This window comes from Arvicola amphibius, chromosome 5 (genome assembly GCF_903992535.2).
Source record: "Arvicola amphibius chromosome 5, mArvAmp1.2, whole genome shotgun sequence".
NCBI lineage: Eukaryota > Metazoa > Chordata > Mammalia > Rodentia > Cricetidae > Arvicola > Arvicola amphibius.
This window is the reverse complement of record NC_052051.1, coordinates 48,691,650-48,713,645: the sequence shown is the minus strand read 5'-3', so window position 1 is coordinate 48,713,645 and position 21,996 is coordinate 48,691,650. Positions and strand designations below refer to the sequence as shown.

At 40.1% G+C, this 21,996-nt stretch overlaps 1 protein-coding gene across 1 annotated transcript in view; it reads left to right on the top strand.

The window, feature by feature from the left end:
* The window catches only part of Ap4e1 (adaptor related protein complex 4 subunit epsilon 1), a 57,275-nt gene that overhangs the window by 13,756 nt on the left and 21,523 nt on the right, over positions 1 to 21,996 (top strand). The window contains exons 5-13 of the mRNA XM_038330831.1: positions 71 to 192; positions 4,377 to 4,536; positions 6,171 to 6,337; positions 12,311 to 12,384; positions 16,237 to 16,359; positions 16,463 to 16,572; positions 20,197 to 20,336; positions 20,937 to 21,049; positions 21,133 to 21,251. Coding sequence (XP_038186759.1) covers positions 71 to 192; positions 4,377 to 4,536; positions 6,171 to 6,337; positions 12,311 to 12,384; positions 16,237 to 16,359; positions 16,463 to 16,572; positions 20,197 to 20,336; positions 20,937 to 21,049; positions 21,133 to 21,251 — 1,128 coding nt within the window. The remainder of the gene's footprint in view (positions 1 to 70; positions 193 to 4,376; positions 4,537 to 6,170; positions 6,338 to 12,310; positions 12,385 to 16,236; positions 16,360 to 16,462; positions 16,573 to 20,196; positions 20,337 to 20,936; positions 21,050 to 21,132; positions 21,252 to 21,996) is intronic.

The following is a 21,996-nucleotide window of genomic DNA, read 5'->3' as shown; positions in this document are numbered from 1 at the left end:
GATTACTAAGTAAGCAGGATTGTTGTGGTGTTTGGTTTGTGCAGACTGTCTTCTTTCTTGCTTATGGCAGGACCTGCAGAGCACTAACCTGGTAGAAGTATGTATGGCCCTTACTGTTGTCAGCCAGATTTTCCCTCGAGAAATGATTCCAGCTGTTCTTCCACTAATAGAAGACAAACTTCAACATTCTAAGTAAGTAAATTATTTTGACATAGTTTTCTTTACTTTTTTTTTCAAAACAAAAATTTACTTAATTATTTTTTCACAATTCCATACATCTGTACAGTTATCTTGATCATATCCACTTCTAATTCCCCAAGCCCTCCCAACACAGCCTCTTCACCTTTATGTCCTTTTCCCCTCCTTCTAATAATACTGACAATAACAACAGCCAAACGAGTCCAGTTAGTGCTGCCCATACGTGCATGGGTGCTGAACCATCCACCAGAACATAAGCAACCTAACAGTGGCCATGTCCCAAAGAAAAGTGAATGCCACTCCCCAGCAGTCGTCAACTGCTAGTAGTTTCTCACCTAAGGCTGGAACCTTTTGAGCGTCTCTACTGCTCGTGCTGGGAGGCGAACTGGTTCATTTGGTGCAGGTTCTGTGTAGGTGGCCAGAGCTGCAGTGAGATCCTGAGGACAACGGCTGTGTCGTGTCCAGAAGACAGTATTTTTCAGTGCCCCTCCGCATCCTCCAGCTCTTATGTTCTTTCCTCCCCCTTTTCCAAGATGTCCCTGAGCCTTGAGGGATGGTGTTGGTGGTGTAGATGTCCTGTTTAGGGCTGAGCACTCATTAGTGACTTTTTCTCAGTTACAAGTCTCTGCATTAACCACTGCCCCATTGCAAAAAGAAGTTTTGCTGACTAAGATTGAGAAATGCACTAATTTCTTGGTATAAACATAATATTTAGTAGGCAGTTTGACAATGTGTCCATTTAGGAAAGTAATAGTGGTAGGCTTTCTCATAGGCCTATGACCCCCAAACATGGACTTTTGTTCAGATTTATAGTACTGGGCATGAATTCCCTCCCATGGAGCAGCCTCATATCCAATTAGAGAGTGGCTGGTCACTCCCTTATTAGTCATGTCACTAGTGCAACGGCACATCTTGCTTGGCAGGTCAGTGTTATTGCATATAGGGTCTACCTCTATGGAAGACTATTGGTGACTTTTCTCCCCAGTGACCCGCATGACACTTTCCAGCACTATTGTTTTAGAGTTCTCTAGAGGAACAGAACCAATGGTGTGTGTGTGTATATACACACATGTACGTAAATATACTGTCCATACACATGTATATATTTTAAAGATTTCTTATTATTTTAATTATGTATATGTATGTACGTGTCTGGTGTGGGTATGTGCATGTGAGTGCAGGTGCTAACAGAGGCCAAAGACTTTAAGTCTCCTGGAGCTGGAGTCACAGGTAGTTGTGAGCTGCCTGCTGTGGGTGCTGGGAATTGAACTTGGGTCCCCAAGAAGAGGTTAAGAGCAGCACATGTGCCAGACATGGTGGTGGCGTACGCTTTGACCCCAGCACTCAGGAGGCAGAGGCAGGTTGATCTCTGTGAGTGCCAGGCCAGCCTGGTCTACAAAGCAAGTTCCATGACAACCAGGGCTGTTACACAGAGAAGCCTTCTCTCAAAAAACAAAACAAAACAAAAATCAACACATGCTCTTAACCACTGAGGCATCTCTCCAACGTGTGTGTGTATATGTGTACACATATGTGTGTGTATCTACAGGTATAGTGTAAAATTATTATTAAAGAATTTAAGAAGTCCACTTTAAAATAGCAACAATAGCAGAATCACACCTGAAAACTGAGGACTCGGCAGTTGCTCCATCAGTCAGGATTGTCGCGCAGTGACTGTCTTTCATAAGAGAAGGTGGAATTGGGACACAACAAGGAAAACATAACCCATAGTTTTTCACTTCAAAAGGCGAGGTGCCTCAGCAGTCCCAGTCTGGCACTGGAAGCCCAGAAGGTTCCTGGATACCCCTAGTTCATGATGAAAGTTTGGAAATGCTGGTTCTGCTGTCAGCAAGGGAATCCTCATCCGCAGCAACAGCAGTAACAGAGTAGTTAACTGCAGCAAGAGGGAGGCCAAGCCAGAAAAAGGTGGGATGACTTTTCCTTTTGATCTGGGTTGTGACCTGAAGGTGCAGCCCAGAATTGGGGTGGGCTTTCCCACAGGAGTCCTTAGATGAGGCTCTAGACTCAGATGACTCTGATTTGTGGCAAGTGGACATCAAAAGCAACTCTAACAACTATGAAAGCTAACCATCATGGAGAAAGCTTCCAGGTCATTCCCAGCTTACGAGTTTACCATTTGTATACCTAGCAACACAATGTGACATTATATTAAAATGTTAAATATACTTCTTAAAACAGATTAAATAAATGATGTATAAGAGGGGTAAAAACCCAAATCTCAGGGTCTGGAGAGATGGCTCAGTGGTTAAGAGCATTGCCTGCTCTTCCAAAGGTCCTGAGTTCAGTTCCCATCAACCACATGGTGGCTCACAACCATCTGTAATGGGGTCTGGTGCCCTCTTCTGGCCTGCAGGCATACATGCAGACAGAATATTTTATACATAATAAATAAATAAATAAATAAATAAATTTTTAAAAGCCCAAATCTCTAACAACCCTGTATGTAAAAATGTTTTTATCAAGCATGTGTGGGGTGGGGAGCTGAGGTGCTTGCTTGGTTGGTAAAGTACATGGTGGGCAAGTGTGAGGACCTGAGTTCAGCTCCAGCTCCAGGCAAAATGCTGGGCACAGCAGCACAGACGAGTGCCTGTAACCAAAATGTATGGGGCCTTCGTCAGCAAGGCTCTACGGTGTAATTATGGTAGGCAACCAAGAGCAGTGGTAATGGCCTGTGTTGTTTTGGGGGCCTTTGGGATCTTCCTGATCAATATCTTACCTAATAGCCCATGTTTTCTGGGAAAGGTGTTGCCTACTGCTACAGGTACCTCAGTTCAAACCCTTTCTTTTAAACTATGTATTTTAATCAGCTTACAAAGCTATAGATTTCCATAACCCTTGTGATCCTTCCTATAATAAGGGTACTGTGAACCTAGTCACAGCTCCTGTCTCAGGAGTCCATGGCTGTGTGGGAGAATGTATTAGAGTTATTGTCATAAATGGACATATTGTTAAGCTCTCAAAATATATATATATGTATATATATATATTCCTTTTACATCATTTACTTCATATATAAATATATATGTTCCTTTTTCTAATTTAAAGTTATGTGTATTCATGTGTGTCCTGTGTGAGTACAAGTGTCCACAGAGCTCAGAGGCATCAGATGTCCCTAGAGCTGGAGTTACAGGTGGTTGTGTACCATCCATCTTGGGTGCTGGGATTTGAACTTGGGTCTTTTATCTGGTGTGTATGATTCCCCAGTACTGAAACACAACAACAAAACACAAAATCAAAGTCAACCAAAGAAACAAAAAAAATAGGATATAGTTTTTCATTCAAAAATGAAAAAATGTTTCATTTTTGCTGCATGTTTGCTAGACATAATCTGCTACAGGTGAATGTGAGACTGACTTATACTTAACTTATTGTCACAAGGTTTTTAAAGCAAGTCCCAGGAAGAAGAGTAGCATTTTTTTTAATCCATGTGCCCCCTGTGCCTCCCTATCCCTGCAATATTTGGAGTATATTTGCTTATTATAGAAAACAATTTTTTTACCCTAATGAATCAAAAACAGAATCAAGGAATTATAAAATTTATTTGTCTTGTTAAATCTGTGCATGTTAGTGAGAGCTCTTAAACCAGGGCTGTTTGTAACTGATAGGCTGTTAAAACGTCTTTCCGCACAGCGGTTCACACTTGTATTTGCCCTTCTTGGAGGCAGAGGCAGAAAGGAGACCAGCCTGAGCTATGTAGTGAGACCCTCTCTCATGAAACAGTAACTTAAAAGGGCTCAGGAGAGGGCTCAGTTGCCAGTTTGGGGTGTAATCATGAAGCCCCAAGTTTGGGTCCCTAGAGTCTCCATAAAAGCCAGGCCTATCAGCATGCATCTGGAATAAAATGCTGGAAAGGGAGAGATGGGGTCCCTGGGCTTTGTGGCTGCCAGTCCAGTGAAACTGAATCAGCAAGCTCCAGATTAAGTACATACGTGACCCTGTCTCAGACAAGGAGGAAGAGAGCGATAGAGGACGATAACTGATAACAGCCTGGCCTCTACACACGAACATGTTTCCACATACAGACTTCCCTCCCCCAGAAGGGGGTCTTCTTTATAAAGAAGTAAGATTTTTGTCTTTTTCATACTTTGCTGCATTAGAATAAATAATTAACTTGGTAGCCCAGGTTACCTTGTTTATATTTCATTTTTTATCCTTAGGGAGATTATACGAAGAAAAGCAGTTCTGGCATTATACAAATTTTATGTCATTGCCCCTAATCAAGTACAACATATCCATACTAAATTTCGGAAAGCACTTTGTGACAGAGATGTTGGAGTCATGGCTGCCTCTTTGCATATATACCTTAGGATGATTAAGGTAAGTTGGTAATTTCAGCATGTGCTCAGTCGTTACCATTGTAACTATCACTATGGAATTTGAAGAAAATGCAGATATTTCAATAAAATGATTAATACTTTATACCATTATCAGGCTAGAAAGTTGGTTCATGGGTAAGAATGCTTGTGCACAAGCAGGAGGGTCTGAGACCAGATCCTAGCACACATGTAAAAGCTGGGCATGGCCATCCATATGTGCCTGTAGCCCTAGTGCCGTGATCCATGTGTGTGCCTGTAGCCCTAGTGCCGTGATCCATGTGTGTGCCTGTAGTCCTAGTGTCATGATCTGTGTGTGCCTGTAGCCCTAGTGCCGTGATCCATGTGTGTGCCTGTAGCCCTAGTGCTGTGATCCGTGTGTGTGCCTGTAGCCCTAGTGCTGTGATCCATGTGTGTGCCTGTAGCCCTAGTGCCGTGATCCGTGTGTGTGCCTGTAGCCCTAGTGCTGTGATCCGTGTGTGTGCCTGTAGCCCTAGTGCTGTGATCCATGTGTGTGCCTGTAGCCCTAGTGCTGTGATCCATGTGTGTGCCTGTAGCCCTAGTGCTGAGGGAGGCAGAGACAAAAGGGTCTAGGCCTCCTGGCTGACAGTCTTGTTTTAGGTGTAGTGAGAAACCCTGCCTCAAGGGAATAAGGTAAAGGATGATAGAGCAGGAGTCCCAGAATCCTCCTCTGGACTCTGCATGTGCATAGGCACACAGTCTTGCACACACATGTGCATATATCTACTATACTCACACACAAATATATTTTATGCTGCTATTTACTTCTAAATGCAACTTTTGTAAATTGCTAATAATATGAATTGTATGCAAGAAAGATCAGGAGTTCCAGTCCACACTGGTCCAACTTTAGGGGACAACTGACTGTGGGGTGCCCAACTGCAATAGTTACATCTACAAAATAACTCCTACACCCTGGAGAAGGATGGAAAGATTGTAAGATCCAGAAGGCCAGGGCATCTGCTGTGAGGTAGTATCTTCTGTAATGTGAGAGGGAGCTGCACACATGATCCCAACTATGTGGTCACCTAAACAAAGCCTGAACAATGATACCAGGTGACATCCCATTGTGGATGGGAGAAATCTCACAAGGTCACATCCCTCGATGAAGAGCTACGGACAGTTAATGGCTACGGAGAGTCAGTCTTCTCTAGGGATGAGCCCCTAATAAGCTATCTAATACCAGGTGGTTATCTTAAACGCATATACATATGAGTAACACTCAGTGGACTCAGCAGGTTGTGTGTGTGTGTGTGTGTGTGTGTGAGAGAGAGAGAGAGAGAGAGAGAGAGAGAGAGAGAGAGAGAGAGAGAGAGAGAGAGAATAGTAATTAAAAAGAGGTCATGAATTTGAGAGAGAGTGGAGGAGGGACATGAGAGGATTGGTAGGGTAAGAAGGAGGAATGAACACGATGTAAATACAGTATTGATGCATGAAATTATAAAATGTATGTATATATATGTATATATGGATATAAAAGAATAATGCTGGCCACATAGCACATTTGAGATCAGCTCTGGCTTATATGAGAGACCCTGTCTCAAAAAAAGGAAAAAGAAAAAAAGAAAGAAAGGTAAGAAAAAACATTATTAACAGATTTTTTTTTTTTTAACGTAGGAAAATTCCTCTGGATATAAAGATCTGACTGAGAGTTTTGTGACAATTTTAAAGCAAGTGGTGGGAGGAAAGCTCCCAGTTGAGTTTAGTTACCACAGTGTGCCAGCGCCATGGTTACAGATCCAGCTCTTGAGAATACTGGGCCTGCTGGGAAAGGACGACCAAAGGTAGGCTCTCCAGGTCACAGTGTGACCACACCACATCATAGCCTGCGCTTGCTCACGGAGAAGTTTCGTGAAAAACCAAAATTCCTAGCACTTACCAGCTTACTGGTGGTGAATAAACCAATGTAAGAACAGAGTCCTTCAGGTTGCTGGGACATTCCTAGCTTACCCACATTTTCCCCTTGTGAAGCATAGTTGCTTGATCATTAGCATAGAGGGTGAACCGGTAAATTTCACCTGTGTGAGTCATGTGCTGTCTGCTGCAGCTACTCCACTCTGTTGTCATAGAGCTAAACAACCGTAGATAGCACATTTACTATGTTCCGGGAAAGGGTTTTATAAACACTAAAGCCTAAATTTCAGATGGACTGTACATTTCTTTTGTCTTTTTTTAACGCATAAAAACTATTCACATTTGCAGCCGTGAATAGGAGTGAATATGACCAAAATAGATTATGTATACTATGAAAATTTCATGATAAAGCCCATTTTTATTAATAGGTGCTAATGAAAACATAGAAGTCACAAAAAGGAAAACAAAGTATAATATTATCTGCTTTAGCAAAGATAGAGATTGTCTCTTGGAAGCACCTGTGTGAAATTTAAATTCAGACTTTAGAGTTAGTTACCATCTTATAGGTAACACAGAGAGAGAGATGATGCTAAGCTAACTACAAGATATATACTGTAGAGAAATAGCGGGCACGATTTTTATCAATTAGATGGAAGAGAAAACTGAGAAGTGAGACTATGCAGATTAGAGAACTTTAGAAGAGATAGCCAAATACAGTGTGTGGGTCGTGGGCTGGCAAGATGGCTGTGAAGGTAAAAGTGCTCCCCACCAAGCCTGAAACCCATGATGACTCTTACAGTGTTCTCTGACCTCCAGTCTGTGTGAGCACACACATGTACACACGCATGGATATATACACACAAAACTAATAAATAAATGTAAATAAAAAGGAATAGGTCTTATTTGGATCCTGATTTTCAAGGAAACTGTGATATAACTGATAATTAAGTACAAATTGGACATAAAATAGTAAGGAATTGTGACAGTAGATACATATATGTGTGTGTTACAAACGAACTGTGAATGTATCTGTCTATATCATCTATATTATCTTGTATAACTGCATTTGATTTTGAAACATTCATGCCTAAGGCAATAAATGTTAATCTAGAATTTACTTCAAAAATAATCTTTATGTGTAGGAATTAAAGTTGGCCGTGACTCAGCTGTGTAAGTGAGGTAATAAGGGTTTACACTACTCTTTTTTTCTTTCTTTCTTTCTTTTTTTTTTTTTTTTTTTTTTTTTTGATTTTTTGAGACAGGGTTTCTCTGTAACTTTGGAGCCTGACCTAGAACTAGCTTTAATAGCCAAGGTTGGCCTCAAACTCAGAGAGATCCACCTGCCTATGCCTCCCAAGTGCTGGGATTAAAGACATATGCCACCACCACCCAGTTTACACTACTCTTTATTGGGTTTGTAATGTTTGTATATCTTTAAATTTTTCCATAGTAGAAATTTAGAATAAAATTTATATCAACAGCAAAGAGAATTTAGTTTTCAAGCACAAAAGAAGTAAAAGAATTAAGAAGAATTAGAGAAAACTCCACATTCGATCATCTCCTGATGACACCAGTTGTGTTTTAGAGAGGCTATTGGACACTTTAGGAAGGTCACATTGGGAGTTGATGCTATATGATCTGAGGATTTTCACATCCTACTCATCGTGTCTATTCTTGTGCTAATTTTGTTGTCCCTTTAGGCCTTCAATAAAATTGTAGTTTCTGTTTTATTTTTTAAATTTTTATGTGTATGGATGTTTTACCTGCATGCATGTCTGTGACCATATGTGTGCCTGGTGCCATGGGAGCCAGAAAAGGGTGTCAAGTTCCCCTAGAACTGGAGGTACAGGTAGTTGTGAGCAACTATGTGGGTGTGGGGAGTTGAACCTGGGTCCTCTAGAAGAGCAGTTTGCTTAACCACTGAGTCATCTCTCTAGTCCCAAACCCTAATTTCTTAATACTGAAAATAAAACTAAACAAACAACAGCTCTCTGATTGTCTCAGACCTATAGCTGTCCTTTGCCAAGTCTTGATCCACTTGGAGATAGAGGGGTGTGTGTGTGTGTGTGTGTGTGTGTGTGTGTGTGTGTATGTATGTATGTATGTATGTGTGTACAATTTTTGTCATGCTTTTTGAAATAGACTTTTTTTAAGTTCCAAGAATTGTACATGTCATACATTGTACATAGTTTCTATTGCTGTGATGGAACTCTGTGACCTTTTGTGACCAAAATCAACTTGTGGAGGAAAGGGTTTATTTTGTTCACAGTTCCATATAGCAGTTCACCATCAAAAGCAGTGAGCGTAGGAACTCACTCACACAAGGCAGGAACCTGGAAGCAGAAGCTGATGCAGAGGTCACGGAGGAGTACCACTTGCTGGCTCACTCCTTCTCATTGCAGATCTGCATAAGAGTGATGCTAATAACCTTGTGGTACAGTCAACAACATTAGTCCAGACCTCTTCAGTTTAGCCTCAGGCAGGTTCTTTTATTTTTTCATTTATTTTGTTTGTTGGTCAGTTAGTCTTTCGAGACAGGGTTTCTCTGTAGCTTTTGGAGCCTGTCCTGGAACTCACTCTGTAGACCAGGCTGGCCTTGAGCTCACAGAGATCTGCCTGCCTCTGCCTTCCAAGTGCTGGAATTAAAAGCATACGCCACCACTGCCCAGCTTATCCTTAAGACAAGGGCAGAAATCAGCAACATTCTTTACCAGAATATCACAAGCATGATCTCTAACACAGTTGCTAATATTGTTCTCATCTGAACCCTCTTGAGCTAGGCCTCCACAGTCCACATTGTTTTCAGCACCACTGTCTTTCACGCTCCTAAGTAAGATGGTCCCTTAAGTCCCACTTATAACATTCCATAGTTTCTTAGTGCAACTCTTCCACTTTTCTACAAACAAAACCAACAGAAAAACACCGCATGGTCAGGTCTGCCACAGCAATAGCTCACTCCCTGGTACCACTTTCAATCTTAGTTACTTTTCTGTTGCCGTGACAAAACACCATGACAAAGGCAACTTATAAATGAAACATTTAATTGGGGACTCTCAGAGGATAGCGGAGTCTATGACCATCATAGCGCAGGGATCATGGTGGCAGGCAGGCAGGCAGTAGTTACGGCGCTGGGGAAGTAGCTGAGACCTCACAGCTGATCCACAAACACGAGGCAGAAAGAGCGGGCTACGGGGAATACCAGGACTTTTGTAAACTCAGAGCCCACCCTGGATCCTCCAACAAGGCCCCATAATCCTTCCAAACAGTTGTCCCCAAACAACTGGGGACCAAATATTCAAATATATGAGCCCTTGGTGGCTGTTCTCATTCAAACCACCTTATTTACATATACCTTAGAATTCTTGGTTTTTATATTTAGTCTCATGGATTCCAGGCTGTCCCAGGCTCACTGGTAGCTAAGGATGACCTTGAACTTCTGATCCTCCTGTTTCCACCCTGCATTCCTGGACTACCAGCACGCTCTTCTGTGCCCAGTTCACATACAATTACTGCTTTTAAAATGTTTTCTGAAGTATTTGAGAGCAAGTCTGTCTAACTACATTTAATTTCTTTGAGAGCAAGGCTCTTTCTGTCCTAAGAAAATATTTGTTAATCAGTGTTCTGGCATTAATGGGTTCATTAATAACATTAATGGGTTAATTAATATCATTGGGTTCATCTGTGTTTAGTTCTTATCTTATGAAGGGACCATCCTTCAGTCTATTGCTTCACCTCAGGATTCACCTCTCTTGAGTCCTCACCGGTTCTGACCGAGCTTATATAATTCTGCCCTATTATACCATGGAGCTCTAGGTCAAGGTTATTGGAATTCTACCTGAAAATTAGTAATTTCATGGTATTGTATTATATATACCTTACTGGTCTAGAAAAGGGCTTAATGTGTTGTCAGGATTAACTTCAGGATAATGCTTAGCAAATTTATGTACTAATTGTGTTGTCATTACCTTCTTTGTGGATGAATTTGGACATTATATGCAAAGATGTGGTGGCACACACCTATGATCCCAGCACTCGCCAAAGGCAGGTAGATCTCTGTGGGTTCAAGGCTAGCCTACTCTTCAGAGCAAGTTCCAGGACAACCAGAGAAACCCTGTCTTAAAAAACAAAACAAAATAAAAAAGATGAGTAAGATACTCTTTACCTTCAGATAGTTCAGCCAAATGGTAGCTAGGCTCAGTTAAACAAATATATAGAGTGGAAAATTAGAATATTCATTTTCCTATGCTGTGGAAAATTAGAATATTCATTTTCTCTTTTGAACCAACTATAATGACATTCTATGTTCATGGGACTGAAGAGATTGAAGAGGTTAAGAGAACACTTGTTGCTCTTCCAGAAGCCTCAAATTCAATTACCCTTGTGGCAGCTCACAGCCATCTGTAACTCCAGCACCCTTTTCTGGCCTCCATAGGCAACAGGCATGCACATGGAACACAGACATACAAGAAATCTAAACACCTATACATATAAAATAAAAATGATTTTTTAAATATAATCCATACAGTACTATTAGCTCAATGCAGTGAAGTAAAAATGTTACTTCCTAACATGATTATAAAGTATTTAATTTTAAATTTTTCTTAGAAAAGTGTTTTATATCTATTATTTGAATAGTTTCTTGTGTTTTCTAGCATTGTACAACTCGGGTTATTAATATTTAGCTCAACCATGTCCATAATTGTTTCCATTTTTATGAGGTTTTTGCCTCTTTGACAAGACCTTGGCTTGTAAAATTGAGAAACTATACTATAATCTAGGGGCAGTATTGTTGAATTTTGTAGAAGGATTCCTGCTATAGAGGAAAAAATACATAATAAAATAACAAGTAGGGGCTGGAGAGATGGCTCAGAGGTTAAGAGCACTGCCTGCTCTTCCAAAGGTCCTGAGTTCAATTCCCAGCAACCACATGGTGGCTCACAACCATCTGTAATGGGGTCTGGTGCCCTCTTCTGGCCTGCAGACATACACACAGACAGAATATTGTATACATAATAAATAAAAATAAATAATTTTTTTTAGAGACAATTACCAGCTGAGAAGCATTAGTTCTTGTGTCAGCCTGTTGAGGGCAGAGTGCTAGGGCTACAGAAACTGTGTTTAAAAGTATCTACTTCAATTAACTGTCATATAGTCAAAGGCCACAAAAACATAAATGGTTTATTTTTATTTTATTACTTTATTTATTTATTTATTTATTAGTTTTTTGAGCCAGGGTTTCTCTGTGTAACAGCTCTGGCTGTTCTGGAGCTCGCTTTGCAGACCAGACTGACCTCGAACTCATAGAGATCCTCCTGCCTCTGTCTCCTGAGTGTGCCACCACTGCCTGGCAAGTGGTTTATTCTTAATAAAGGGTGGAAATTAAAAATTTGTTCCTAGTTACTCTTCAGGAAAAGACCAGAATTTGAATATTTTTCTCACAACAAACAAGTTGATCTTTTCTGAAATAATCTGGATATGTAGAATATTTTTTGGTTGTGAGCCTCGTCTTTAATGGCAAGGCCATCTTCACAGCCCAAGGATATGTGAAACACTAATATTGTAGCATAAAGCAGAAATTTTTGTTATTAATAAAATTATAAGAGGGCATGCATGATCAAATAAGAAGCTGGTTCGTAAACTAGGACCAGATTGGGGCAGTGTTGGCTGACCTCTGTGTATCTCCTCATTGGCTAAGTTAGTCACTTTAGTAAAGAAGGAAGTTTTTCTCATGAAAAGACCAAATGAGTTCTTTTGATGTGAAATTTGTATACCTTTACTGTAAAATGAATTTTTTTCGCTTGTCTTCTGTAGATCCTCATTTTTAAAGAGAGAGAAGTTTGAGAATCTATTTTGTTGGGTTAGAATGCTATAATTCTCCTGCAAATAAAATATCTCTTAAACAGGACAAGTGAATTAATGTATGATGTTCTTGATGAGTCCTTACGAAGAGCCGAGTTAAACCACAATGTCACTTATGGTAGGTAAATATGAACATGGTTTCCTAATGGCTGGTAGTGCTTTTCAGTGTTGGAGCTAAGTCTGCTTTACAATAATATACAGTCCAGTGAAATTTTATGCATTAATTCTAAGATGGTTCTCTGGGTTAATGTAAGCCCTGAAGATAATAGTAATTTGAAATTGTGGCTTTGTATGAGTGAGTATAGATATGCAAGTATGTGTATGTACACCTGCATGTGTGTGTACATTCGTGTGGAGGCCAGAGGGCAGTGTTGGGTGTCGCTGTGACTATAGATGTATGGGGGGGTAACCACATGTGGAATGTAGAGACCAGGAAGCAGTGTTGGTGGTGCTCCTTAGGAGCTATCCATCTTAATTCCTGATACAGGGTCTTTCACTAGGACCTGGGCCTGCTGATTAGGTCAGGCTGGCTGGCCAGTGTGGTCCAGGTATTTTTCTCTCTGCCTCCCCAGCACTGGGACTGCAAGCATGTGCCACTATGTCCGGCTTTTCTGTTGGTTCTAGGGAACTAACAGAGGTCCTCATGTTTGTTCCTCATGCTTGCTTGACCAACTGAGCTCTTTTCAGCTGCGAAATTGTGACATCCTCTAAATATGTGCTTAAATTCTTTTTTATAATTTAATTTATGCCTGGTGTTTAGGTTAGGGTTTAGATTGTTATAGAAAAGTAAACAAAGTATAATGCTTTATTATTATTAATGGTCTGTGTATTTATGATCTATCTGTATAGGTTTACATGTAGAATCAGAGCACAATTTTTTTCTCCATCTACTTTTCTGTGTGCTCCAGTAATTGAACTCAGGTTGCCAGGATTTTGTGGCAAATGCCTTTCCCACTAGCCATCTCTCTGGTCCTGATACATTTTTAAACTTAGAAACTTGCAGACGCACCTTTTATTTTAACCACTGCCAAGAGAGGGAATGACATAGAGGCTGTTCTTTCAGTTAGAAGCATATATTCAGATTTGTGTAGTGTTGGAGAACTCTAGGTGGGAAAATAATTTTACAAACCTGCCAAATAGAGAAGCTGTAGCTCGGCTGATAGAGCCTGAAGTGCTGTGGGGCTCTGCGTGTGAGTGTGAGCACTGCCTGTGATCCCAGAAGAGTTCTGAATGACAAGAAAAAAATATCAGTTATAATAGGAAAACAGAATACCATTGTTTTAAATCTTACTTAGGACTGTTGTAAAAGTTCAAGGTTCAACAAGGTTGTTTGTTTGTTTGTTTGTTTGTTTTGAGACAGGGTTTCTCTGTAGCTTTGGTGCCTGTTCTGGAACTTTAGCTCTGTAGACCAGGCTGGCCTTGAACTCACAGAGATCTGCCTGTCTCTGCCTCCCAATGCTGGAATTAAAGGCATGTGCCACCACTGCCAGGCTGTTTTTATTTTTTAAGATTTATTTATTTATTATGTATATGTTGTTCTGCCTGCATGCATGCCCACAGGCCAGAAGAGGACCCCAGATCTCATTATAGATGGTCGTGTGGTTGCTGGGAATTGAACTCAGGCCCTCTGCAGGAACCAGCAGTGCTCTTAGTTAAGAGCATCTTTCCAGCCCTTTTTTTTCCCCAAATAGCGCTCATGATATTAAATATTTTAGATTTTTCAAGTCACATAGATTCCTTTTTTGAAACAAAATCTCACAGAGCCTGTGTTAGCCTCAAATCACTACGTAGATGATGGTGGCTTCAACTCTTGATACTCCTGCCTCTACCTTAGTGCTGGGGTTATAAGCATGTTACCATGCCAGGTTTCACATAGTTTTCTATTGCATGTTCTCCTTTTTTAAAATACCTTAATTTCCTCTTATTATCTATGTGTGGGTGCCCACAAAAATGCTTATGTTCCATATCTTGCCTGTGGAAGCCAGAGGACAACTTAGGGTGTGTTCTCCTCTCCCACATGTGGGTCCTGGGATCAAATTCAGGTCACCAGCTTGTGTGGCAGGCACTTTACCCACTGAGCCATTTCACCCCCTCTCTCTCCCTTTTTGTAAAATATAAAAATAATTCTTAGTGCATAGGCTTACAAAAGTAGGTTCAGGATGGTTCTGGTGGTTTGCCCATTTTAGTACCTATCTGAATATATAGTCCATGTTTTTAGGTTCACTTGCTGTATAGTATTTAGATTAAAAATCAGCTCCCTTCTTGAATAGGAATTCAGATTCTGATTTATTTTCCTCAGCTATGGAAGGTATTGCAGAATATTTGTGCATTAGTTGATGTGCGCCGTCTAATGTGAGGGCCTGCTGGTTGTATGTTGAACATCTTAGAAGCGTACATGAGGGAAAGTGTGATGGCTACAGCCTGGGCTGTGGGGATGGAGTGATGCTGTTGGCACTTGCTGTTCTTTGCCTTGTACTTGTTTATGTCTGCTGATTCTGTGCTCTACTACGTCTCACTTTGTTGTTGTTGTTGTTGTTGTTTTCTTTATATGTTTTTGTTTTGAGATAGAGTCTTACTCTTCTTCCTGGTTGGCCTGGAGGTCACAATGTAGTCATGCTGGCCTTTCTCTTTCAGCATTCCTTCTGTCTCGGCCTCCTGGATGCTGGAATTACCAGCATGCATTACCTCAGTTTTGCTTTATGTCTCCTTTCAGATGCTAGGATTGCACAGGCCTTATAAGACTTAATGATGTCTTAATAATTATCCTCTTTCTCTTTGGATGTGTGTGTATGTTGTATATCCATGTGTGTGGTATATTTGTGTGTGCGCACCTTTGTGTGTTCTTTCTTGTGTGAAAATGTAGAGGTCAGAGGTTGACTTCTCGTGTCTTCCTCTTATCATCCTTCACCTTATTTTTTTTTCATTTGAGACTTATTTTATTTTTAATCATGTGTGTTTGTGTATATATGTGAGTTTGTGCATGTGAGTGCATGTTCCTTCAGAAGCCAGAAGAGAACATCAGACTCCCCTGGAGCTGGGATCTACCCATTGTGGGTGCTGGGAACTGAACTCTGGTCCTCTGCAAGGGCAGCAAGCATCTTCCCAGCCCACTTCTTTCCCTTTGTCTTTGAGACCGGTCTCTTTATTGACCCTGATTAGACTGGCTGACCCTGCTCTCTTCCTTCAGGGCTGGAGTTATAGACCTGCACTGCCGTGCTCGCTTTTCTGTGGGTCCTGGGGATCTGAACCAGCCAGCGCTTCACCCACTGAGCTGCCACCTCAGCCTCAGTGATCCTTTACTCAGCCAAATGCGTCAGCTCATGGGCTTTAAATGAGTTTGAAAGAATTTGTATTCTCTTTAATCAGTTATTCTTTTGACTTTATCAGAAAACTAAATTAAACATTTTCAAGATATACAATAGCCTGTTCTATATATTAGAGATTACTTTTAAAGAAGTAGCGTGAAGATTCTTAAATAGTGACCCCTCCCTTTGAAATACATGGCTGTGCATACTAAGATGGTTATTGTATATGTGGTAGAAACTACTCGAAGGTTATTTTAAAGTATTTGAGGAGTGTTGGGAAGATCTATGTAGAAATGATGAATGTATTTTTCAATGTGTGTGTTAGACTGTAGGCCTCTGAAGGGCAGGAGTTTTATCTGTTTTGTTCACTGTTGTATCCATAGTGTTAATACCATTTCTGGCTGTATGGGTGTTCAGTGTATACTTGTTGTATTAAAGAATACATAATTATTTTTTTACTGGTGATGAAATTTTCTTTGAGTTGTACTGTATTAACTTAACCCAGATAACTGTATAAGCATGAAAATAAAGATTGTTTCTCTAGAAATATTTTATAAATAAGATTTTAGACTAAAACATAGCCTCCAGTTAATTTCAAGTTCTACACAAAATTGTTCTTCTGTTGTACTTAAATATATCTGTCATTTTGTATTTTCTTTCCTTAGCTATTCTGTTTGAATGTGTACACACAATCTATTCTATTTATCCTAAATCAGAATTACTTGAGAAGGCTGCCAAGTGCATTGGAAAATTTGTTCTGTCACCTAAAATAAACCTCAAATATTTAGGTAAGGTGATTGGTTCTTATGGTGGAAATTGGAGAGAGGGCTTTTGAGACTTGCTGGGTACGTATTTCAGGTCGTTGAACTGTAATGTGATCTTTATTTCTAGGACTGAAGGCTCTTACCTATGTTATCCAGCAGGATCCTTCTCTGGCTCTTCAACACCAGATAACCATAATTGAATGCCTAGACCACCCTGATCCCATTATTAAAAGAGAGGTAAATTAGGGCTGAAGAGAGAATGACTCAGCAGTTAAGAGTGCTTGCTACTCTTCCAGAGGACCCTCCAATGGCAGAGGGATCCGATGCCCTCTCCTGGTTCCTAGGCACCTGCACACATGTGGCATACATTCACACAGACACAGATACAGATCCACATAAATAAAAATTAAATCTCCTTTTTTAAAAGAGAGAGGTAAAATTTTTGAATAGTGTGTTAAGGTGGTAAGTTTTTAAATTTTTTTTGATCTTCTTCAGAGAGATTCAATGATGGCCAGTGTGTGTGTATGTGTGTATGTATGTGAGTATATTTTAAGTCTTATATATATATATATATTATTCTTTCTGTTTTTAAAATCTCATTTTTGTTCTTTGACAGTCTGGTATGTATAATGCATGTTCTTCATTTTCACCTCCTGTTACCCTCTCTTACCCCCTTCAGCTGCAACCCTTCTCCTCCCATCGCGTCTGTGTGCGAGTGTTCAGAGTTGCTTTCATGAGCTTGGGTGGCTCATGGCTGAAGAAAGCTGACCCCTTCTCCAGCCGCTGTTAACTGTCAAGTGTCCCTCACGGAAAGCTCTTAGTTTTCTACAAAGTACTACTATAATGAGATTTTTGTCTTGTGAGACAGGGTCTTGCTGTGTAGCACAGGCTAGACTCAAACTCATGATGCCCCCGTCTCAAGTCACCCAAATGCTAGGATTGTAAGTGTGTCACAATAGCCAGCCCACAGGAATGTTCTTAATTTACAAGCTGGAAAGCTTGGGTCCTGTTGTAATATGATATATTTTACTCTTTTTGCTCTTTTTTTATTTTTGTTTTTGTTTGTTTTGGGGGGGGGTCTGCCACCAACTCCCAAATAAATCACACACAGATGCGTATTCTTAGTTAGGAATGCCCAGCCTTAGTTTGTCTTGTTTCTTGCCAGCATTTCTTAACTTTAATTATCCCAACTGCCTTTTGCCTTTGGGCTTTTTCCTTCTTAGTGCTACTTCTGTGTAGCTAACTTTCACTCTTACTCCCTGGCTGACTGGTCTGCCGGCTGACCCCTGAAGTCCTCCCCTTGTTCTCTCATTGCTCCTTTTCCTCTTTGTTTCTCCTTTTGTTTATCCTCTCTGCCTGCCAGCCCCACCCATCCTTGCTCCTGCCTGGCTTTTGGCCATTCAGCTCTTTATTAGGACCATTGGGTATTTTAGACCAAAAAGAATCACAGCTTCACAGAGTTAAACACACGCAGCATAAACAAAAGCAACATACCTTAAAATAATATTCCCCAACAGAGTCCAATTATGTATATGATGTTATTGATTTTTATGTAAGTACTATGACAAAAGGAACTGAATTCTAGACCTGGATTCTTGTATTGGTATAAAATAAACATACCCCAGTTATATATAATACATAATTTATGATGGCTATTAAATGAATTCACTCTTAAATAAGAGAATTGATAAAATTCTGTAGAACTGTAAGATAATTTGAACTTTATGGAAGAGAAGTTGTGATTATGTGTCTTCCTTTTATTAAATTGATCCAGTGTCTCTTTAGGTATCTACATAAAGAGTGCTGTTCATTCTCTTGTAGAGAAATCACTGTATCTTAGTTAAAGTGGTATATGGGCCTTTTTAAGAAAAGTTAGAAGTTTACTTCCAATTTAAAACATAATGAGGATTTTTTTTCCAAAACAGGATTTCTTTGCATAACACCACTGGCTATCCTGGAACTTGCCTTGTAGACCAGGCTGGTCTTGAACTCACAGAGGCATACCTCTGTCTCTCCCTAGTGCTGGGATTGAAGTCATATGCCACCATGCCCAGCTATTATAATGAGGATTTGCTTTGTTTTTTTGTTTTTAGAGACAGGGTTTCACTATGTAGCCATGGCTGTCCTGGGACTCACTCTGTAGACCAGGCTGGCCTCAAGCTCAGAGATCCATTTGCCTCTACCTCCTGAGTGCTAGGATTAAAGGTGTCACCACCATGCATATTATAATGAGGATTTTGAAAAGAGAATGTGGAGCTGGGGAGATGACTCAGTGGTTAAGAGCATTTGCTGCTCTGACAAAGGACCCAGGTTTGACTTCCAGCACCTACATGATGGTTCACAATATCGGGGCATCCAGTGCCTTCTTTGGCTCTGCAGTTACCAGGAACACAAATGTTATACAGACATACACACAGGCAAAACACATACACACAAAACAAAATAAATAAACTCTAGGTCTTAAAAAACAAAGAATATTAAATACTTAATAACTTCAAAGAAATGAGGTAAAAATGTAGCTTGACTAAACACTGTGTTATGCCTGACAGTTGTAGTGTTTTAAAAGATGGGGTGCTGGAGAGATGGCTCGGCGGTTAAGAGCACTGACTGTGCTTCCAGAGGACCTGGGTTCAATTTCCCAACACCCACATGACAGCTTACTAATGTCTCCACCTCCAGGATCTAACACCCTGACACAGACATACATGCAGGCAAAATACCAATGCACTTAAAGTAGAAAATAAATAAAGATTATGCATTTTGGGTTTTTTAAGGTATTTTAAATATAAATTATTTGCATATGCACGTTTACATTTAGACAAGTATTTAATATTAAATACTTAAAAATTAACAAGACTAGGCTGGGCAGTGGTGGCGCATGCCTTTAACCCCAGCCCTCGGGAGGCAGAGGCAGGCAGATCTTTGTGAGTTCGAGGCCAGCCTGGTCTACAAGAGCTAGTTTCAGGAAAGGCTCCAAAGCTACAGAGAAACCTTGTCTCAAAAAACCAAAAAAAGAAAAAAAAAAAAAGTAAAAGCTAAAAATTAACAAGACTCCAAGGGCAGTAAAAACTAAGTACACAGCCCATCTGCGTTATCAGATATACAACATGATTTTTTGTGTTATTAATAGGTTTATAGTTGGATAAAGTTCAACACAGTTTATTATTAACCTTTTACTTTATTTATCTATTCATTTTTTCTTTTTTACTTTAGGCTTCCTTTTTTTTTTTTTTTTTTTTTTTGGTTTTTAAAGACAGGGCTTCTCTGTAGCTTTGGAGCCTGACCTGGAACTCGTTCCATATCTGCCTGTCTCTGCCTCCTGAGTACTGGGATTAAAGGTGTGTGTCACTACCGCCCGGCTACTTTAGGTTTCTTTTTAATAAAACAATCCTGTGCCACAGCTCCAATATATGGCCCACATATCAGTCTTTCCATAGAGGATCAGTCTCCTTACTGTGCCCCCTTTGGTCATGGTGTAGATTCTGAGGACCCTTTCGGCTGCAGAAACAAAGCTGTCTCCCAGCCTTGTGGCACTCGCCCCTCCCCATTTCTTCATTTCCCCTTCACATATGTATCTTATTAGTCCCCTCTTCCCTCCCACTTAGTTCAAGTTCACACTTTTTCCTTTTTTTAATTTGTGGTATTGGAGAATAGGACCTAGCACCTCTCATATCCTAGGCAATTAAGTGCTTTACCACTGAGCTACAACCCCAGAGAAACTGGCGTTTCTTTATCATCCATGAGCTAACTATCCTGAAAGTCTCTACATAAACAGAACAGTTAGCTTATTCTAAACACATTTATTGTACTTATTGGTGTTATTGTGTGGTTTTCTAATACTGTTTTTCTTTCTCTTACTAGACTCTGGAACTTCTTTACAGAATTACAAATGCACAGAATGTGACAGTTATTGTACAGAAAATGCTTGAATATTTGCATCAGAGCAAAGAAGAGTATATCATCATCAACTTGGTTGGCAAAATAGCTGAGCTGGCTGAGAAATATCCTTTGCTTCAACTGTGACTCATACATACCTTTATGCGCTGACTTGAAATGGTGGTACAAATGTGACAGCTTGTGAGTTGAGTTCAAGGACCCAGCAATTACTTGAATTCCCTATTCTTAAGCCTCAGAAATTCGTATAGACTTCTTGAGAGTTGGCTTCTTTTTAGGTATCTGTTGGGATTTGTTAGATAGCTTCGACCTAGCAGTGGTCAACTTTTGAACTGATGACATAGGCATTAGAAAGAGGTGAAATAGTGTGCTCAGGTGAACACAACGTTAGCCTCTCTGGAGTACGTATGAATCTTCCATCTTTTTGCTTTGTCACAGATAGCTGGCTCATTTCTTCAAATTATTCACGTTTGTTTATTGAATATCTGCTATATATAAGCATTGCTTGATAAAGTAATGTAAACTCAGTTTGTTCACTCGCTGAACACCCATTCTATATATAGAACCGGACTGTAGAGCATTTTGGGTAGAAGTTAGAGATAAAAGCTGCCACACTGGCATGGCTCGGAGTTCCTTTTAAAGGATTGTTGCAGAGGATGATTTCAGTGAGTGTCGTGAGGAGGTGACTTGTTCTTAACACTGGACACATATGCTCCTGACAACGTATGGTTTATTCAGACAATGAATGCTGTGTTTTCAGTGGGAGGAGATGTAATGCACCCTGATATTCTCAGTAACTTCCTGAGACTGCTAGCAGAAGGTTGGTAAAGAGTTTTTAATTGTGTTTTATTACAGCCATTGGGAATTGAGGGAAACTAAACTGGGGCTCCAATTTCTTTGTAGGTTTTGATGATGAAACAGAAGATCAACAATTAAGAGTCTATGCAGTTCAGTCTTACCTTACTTTACTAGATATGGAAAATACTTTCTATCCACAGAGATTTCTTCAAGTTATGAGTTGGGTGAGCAAAGTCTATTACATACAAATTATTATAACAACATATTTCTTCCAGAAGTCATTCAGCTCTTCTCAGTTGTCCATTTTCTTTCCCAGTGTTTGCTTTTTGAGTGTGTGTGTTTTGTTTTTTGAGACAGTTTCTCTGTAGCTTTGGAGCTTGTCCTGGAACTCACAGAGATCCACCTGTCTCTGCCTCCCGAGTGCTGGTATTAACGATGTGCTCTGCCACTGCCTGGCCCAATGTTAACTTTTATAGAGAAACTATTTGCTTAACCTTTCTTTGTACCATCTCACTGGTCTGGTCTTTGGTAAGGGTGGTTTGTTGTTGTTGTTGTTTATTTTTGTTTTGTTTTATTTTGGACATTCTTATGTATCTCGGACTGGACTCAGGCTTGCTGTGTAGCTATAGAAAGCCTTGAACTTCCTATTCTTTGGCTTCTACTTCCTAGGATTATGGGCATATACCACATGCTTGGTTTTATGATTGCTTGGGTATCAAACCACAGTCTTCATGTATGCTAGGAAAATTAACTGAGCTACATTACGTTCCCAGATCCTCTATGTATGGTTTACATATAACTGATATCGGTGGTGTGTGGGTGTAGTTAATGGGATAATAAGAGGAAACAATCAATCTTCTCACAAACAGAGTCCTTCAAAAATTAATTTTTGAGACAGAATTTGGGTTACCTGCTCTTCTGGAGCTTTCTGGCTTTTATTTGCTAAAGCCTCTTGTAAAATTAACTGGT